Below are 5,010 nucleotides of genomic sequence, written 5' to 3'. Positions count from 1 at the left end.
ATGTATCTGGCAACGTCAGGCTTATCCATGAAGAATGACTGAGTCACACGTCATTGAGTGAAAACACCCAGTCCAGGTTGTGTGCTGTATGACACTGAATGCACCCCCTTTTCAGCAATGGAATGTCCCGTAGTTGTACATGAAGGTCAAAAGTTGAACAAAATGGCTGCCATTGGTCAGAAGTGGGTTCCTCTGTACCAAGTTGATGCCTTCACTGACCAGCCATTCGGAGGCAACGCCGCAGCTGTGTGTCTCCTGGGAGATGAGGTTGGTAGGATGTGAAATGGGACGTTGAACTTAATATGGATCTTGTTAATTGCACGAAGTACTGTACTGCTATATTCCTTGCTTGCATTGTAGTCAAGCCTAGTAGTAGTGACCAGTAGATCTGGAACTAAAGCCTGCTCCATGCAAGGCCTATCTCTAGACCTCAAGCTTCCTTTCTTTTAGAACAAAGTATTGGTATTGGACCAGATTAAGCTTTTTTTTCGCGAAGTGGCTATCATTTGCTTATTGTTCGGCTCCATTTTTGTAGTGTCAAAATTTATTCCAAATCGGAACCTTAAGAAGAAGAGAGACAAGTTCCTCAAAATTGATCTTTTAATCTAACCTGTTCAGTAAAAAAAATTGACTGCACAGCAAACGTCCCATTCTGATCCATTCCTGAGCCACAGGAGCTAACTGATGACCATCTACAGAAGATTGCGGCTGAGATGAACCAGTCTGAGACTGCCTTCATCTGTAAACTGTCACCTCAGGATGACTTCATCTCCAGTAAGGCTGGTTATTCAATGTACACGTAGACACGTTCAAAATACAAAAAAATGCCCCTACCTCTGAGGTGTCGCCAAAATAATTTTGTAATACCATCTGTATAACAGTAATATTAATCTACTACATAGGTCAGCTCAGTGCCAAAGAATGGTTTTAAACCATAATTTATCATATAACTATACATTGTACTAGTAAGTAATGATACTATTGGACGAACTGTACTCAGGTTTACGTGTTTTTTTTTTTTTTTTTGGTGTCATATGGGCTGGTCACACACACTGTCTGTAATGGTTTAAAGGTAATATATGAAAGTCTGTTTTGCCCCACCATTCTCCATTTTGCAGGTTCTGTATTCAGATTGCGATGGTTCACCCCTGTGAGTGAAATGCTCCTGTGTGGCCATGCCACTCTGGCATCAGCTGGTGCTCTCTTCTATGTCATCAGTGAGTCAACACAGCTTCTTTTTGGCAATGTAGTTTTGGCAATGCCATGTAGTTGACACAGTATGATGAATCGAAAGGAAACAAACTATAGTCCTTAAAACTGGTGCAACCTTCAAGTTTGGAGTGCCATAAAATGTTAATACAAAATATTCTCACTTCATTTCATAAGCTGACTTAAAAGTAGGCTACACTACAAGGCTTCTGGTATTTCTGCTCCCTCATGAATATAGAAAACCCCAGTTCCCAGCTGACCTTCCAGACCCTGAGTGGAGACCTGTTTGCCAGGAGGGAGGGAGATTTCATCTCACTGGACCTGCCTGAAAATAAGTCACAGCCTCAGGTGGGAACACCAGTGCTGTCACACTTAAGCACTGGAACACAATTTTGTTTACAAAATGTTTACAAAAGTGTTTTGTATACTTGGTTGGAATCAAGGGATCTCTGTCAGATTGATTGGCCATTAATAACTCTCATACATCAATAGTCTTCCTCATTGACACAAAAAATGCAACATGTAGTCCCTAAGGCAGGAAAATCTTAAGTACAAAAAATTATCATTTTATATTAAACAGGATAAGCAACAACATTGAATGATTTTCCTCTTAAATGATGTTTTGTTTTCTTTTGTAGGATGGTGGAAAATACAAGGACTTAATAAAGGTTCGTCAACTTACCATTTTGTTCAGTGACCGACATTTTACTGCTTTGAGCCTGCCTATCTTGGTAATTGTCTCTGTAGCTATTGTTCACTCAACGAGTTATATATTTCAAGTGACATCTATACTCTTCTTCAGCATCACTACAAGTAGATACTATTTAAGATTACTATTTAAGATTCTTTCAGTCTAAGTAAGCATAGGGCCAAATGGGTATTTTTCACCAAGGAATTATGTTTACCTAATATGTATTGATCAAAACGTATACCCACATTTATACTGCAATATCTACATAATAGACTGGAAAAAAATGGAGATTGAGTCATATTGATCTGACTTCCCCGAATTGTGATGTTCCCCGTCAGGCTACCATTGGCTCCTTCCCTGTTCAAGAAGTCCGCTTCTGTAGTTCCGTTGGAGGGGACCTGCTGATCAGGATACCTGACAGCATCACAAGGTCAGTCAGATCTGTTATTCCTTCCTACCCTATATGTGACCTATTTTATACCAGTTCTGCAGTTTGGTATACAAGTGTGTATTTTGTATGTTCTTGGTTCACAAATAGCATACAGACTTTAGTTCCTTTGTACCTTTACAGAGAACAGTTTGAGAAGATGACACCAGACATCCAAGGCATGATGGCTGCCCACCAAGAAGAGATAAGAGGAGTTATAGTCACATTGAAAGGTATGTCTAAAAGATGTTCATGAAGGATTTCTCTTACATGGGATGAAAATTTGTTAAGAATTCTCATAAATAAACCACCTTTATTGACAGGGATGAAATTCAATGCATATCTTTTCTAACTTTCATTGCACTACAATTCCAGTTGATGGTCATAATTTCATAATTTCAGGAAGCCTGGAGAATGGTTGTGTTGATGATGAGGGAGTCCAGTATGACTTTGTCTCTCGTTTCTTTGACCCCTGGAGCGGTCTGCCAGAAGACCCAGTAACAGGGTCAGCACATACAGTCCTGGCCAGCTACTGGGCTAAGGAGCTGGGCAAGACTGAGTTCTATGGTAAGTTTGTATATTTTGATGTGGTCTTGTATTTTCATGATTGACACTTCAAGTTTCCATGTTTTCCAGGGCTGTCTTTGATTTTTTCCATCCCACTCATTGTTGGGTAGCCTATAAGCCTAGATTAATCAATCATTGTTTTTTATATTTCAGCCATACATAGTATGGTGAAATATATTGTATTCGTAATGTTTCTTTCTTTCTTTCTTTCTCCTGTCAAATCTTCAAAGTGATTCATCTCCGCCGTTCCTGGACCGAATGACCTGAAATTTGGCACAGGGGTAGAATAGGCCAATACCTAGATGTGTTTTTCTCAGTTTTTTCATATCTGCCTCTAAAATGATTTTATTGAGGTTTAAAGGTCATGTTTTGACCAAAACGGTATATTTTGGCCCCCTGTACCCTGGTCGTACAATGGAGTGGCCTGAAATTTGGTGTAAATAGGCATTAGATAGTTGGTAAAATGATCCAAGTAAAATTTCTGGCATAAACTACTTTAAAATGCTTAATTTCAGCACTTTTCTGAGGGTAAATTGGCTTTCTTTTGGCCTCCTGCCGTGAACTCCAGTGACCCCAATAACTCCAGCCCTGGGCGACAGGTGACAGGTGTCTGTCTGCTAATTAATTGAATTGTGCCGCCAGCCAATCAGCGAAGAGAAAGAAACACTTCGTCGGCAATTGGTATCAAAGCAACCAATGACACAACACTTCTCAAGCAAACCGCGAATTTCCAAAACTGAAGCTGATTGGCTAATATTGTCACGTGTATATGTAGACGAAACCATTCATGTTTGGGAGGATTTGGAAATCTATGTTACTCAATAAAAGGTACTGCAAAGAATATAAGAAGATAATATGTGCATTGTTTTGAAACATATTTATCATACAGTAACACAATGATAGATATACGGAATGAAACCTTCAGGTCTGACATATTTGTACAGAGCTTCTTGAACATTCCAACCCAGCTACTTGGACTCGTCCTGCGTCACATGTATGCAAGATTGTGTTGCGTGAACTAGACGGCAAGTGCAGCTTCGGAGTTCCTCGAATTTTCTGCGCTTTTTTACGTCAGTTTCTACCCAATTTTGGTTGTCATCGGTGGCAGAACATCATAAGGTAAGAAATGGCTATCCTTCCATTGTCCACTCCGTTGTTATTGTACTTTGAAAGGTGTTTTCGTTTGTGAAATTCGTCAGTACGTCCTTGGTACGTGCAAAACCGCGGGCAAGTGCTAACGAGCACTGGCGCGCTGTCGTCATTGTGTAAACCTCTCCGTTTGCTGTCAAAAACAATTGACAAAAAAATATTCCTAGACGTTACTTGCGTCTTTCCATATTTCTGTTGAATAATGATTTACTTGCGAGTTTGTTTATTTCCGTGGAAACATCTCTTAACTCTTACGTTTTGATGCAGTCAGGACGAATTTAGGTGCCGTCCTTTGGATTATGTGTAAATAATTTTCACGTAAAATTACGAGCAGCTATACTTGCAAACTCTGCTCCAATAATTTCACACGAGATGTCATGGTGTTTTGTGCATAATTCTGTTTGTTGACGGTAACTGAATATTTTATTTTGGTCGTGAGGACGTCCACATATTTTTCTGTGGGGAGGGGGGCAAATAGTTTCACAAGGTTAACCGAATAATAATTTTTCGTTCGTTCATTATATGCTGCTTACTGCATGGTTGATGTAAGAAGTGAAATGCCGTACACATATCTATGCCATGTTTTGGGGCATTTAGCAAAACTGCAAGCAAGAATGTTATACTTTGCCACCAATGTTGGTTGGTTGAAGTTGGTTTGTGAAACCTATGTTATTCCAGCCCATAGTTATGCCAGGGGTCATCATAGCCATAATTTGTTTCATGTTGAATGTTGTATACTATAAACCTGACACTGGCACAGTGTGGTCGTCTTTGAGTCAGTGCACACTTGTAACATAAATGGCGCTGTTGTTACAATAAGCCATTTGCACAAAAGCCCTCTCACACAGAGATCAGAACGCATGTGCAGCAAGCCGGCAACAGAAATTCTACTTTGTAGATAATATGTGAAAGGTAAGGTCGCTGTTTGCGGGGACTTAATGTTGCGGTAGCGGGAAAATGGATTGTT

At 39.9% G+C, this 5,010-nt stretch overlaps 2 protein-coding genes across 6 annotated transcripts in view; both read left to right on the top strand.

Annotated features, from left to right (window-relative positions):
- Positions 1-5,010, top strand: part of LOC118411480 (cGMP-dependent protein kinase 1-like) — a 90,450-nt gene that overhangs the window by 14,565 nt on the left and 70,875 nt on the right. The gene's annotated exons all lie outside the window — the stretch shown is intronic.
- LOC118411477 (phenazine biosynthesis-like domain-containing protein) lies at positions 23-3,018 on the top strand. Of its 5 annotated transcripts, none has more exons than XM_035813762.1 (8): positions 27-267; positions 699-774; positions 1,119-1,217; positions 1,448-1,557; positions 1,848-1,877; positions 2,239-2,330; positions 2,472-2,560; positions 2,730-3,018. In XM_035813762.1, exons 1-8 carry the CDS (start codon positions 118-120, stop codon positions 2,936-2,938), a joined length of 855 nt encoding a protein of 284 aa, XP_035669655.1. In that variant the 5' UTR covers positions 27-117; the 3' UTR covers positions 2,939-3,018. The 5 variants fall into 5 exon arrangements, with proteins under 5 accessions (XP_035669656.1, XP_035669657.1, XP_035669655.1 ...); XM_035813760.1 differs by having other exon boundaries at positions 669-774; positions 2,730-2,998; XM_035813761.1 differs by having other exon boundaries at positions 31-267; positions 675-774.

The sequence above is a fragment of the Branchiostoma floridae genome, chromosome 3 (genome assembly GCF_000003815.2).
Source record: "Branchiostoma floridae strain S238N-H82 chromosome 3, Bfl_VNyyK, whole genome shotgun sequence".
In the NCBI taxonomy this organism is placed as follows: Eukaryota; Metazoa; Chordata; class Leptocardii; order Amphioxiformes; family Branchiostomatidae; genus Branchiostoma; species Branchiostoma floridae.
This window is presented reverse-complemented; position numbering and strand designations above follow the sequence as displayed.

Excerpts from the sequence above, each read along its gene's own strand:
- LOC118411477 (XM_035813760.1), top strand. The coding sequence starts at position 118 with ATGGAATGTCCCGTAGTTGTACATGAAGGTCAAAAGTTGAACAAAATG. Across the intron at positions 268-668 it reads TGTGTCTCCTGGGAGATGAG|CCACAGGAGCTAACTGATGA; the intron begins GTTGGTAGGATG and ends TCCATTCCTGAG. Across the intron at positions 2,331-2,471 it reads ATACCTGACAGCATCACAAG|AGAACAGTTTGAGAAGATGA; the intron begins GTCAGTCAGATC and ends GTACCTTTACAG.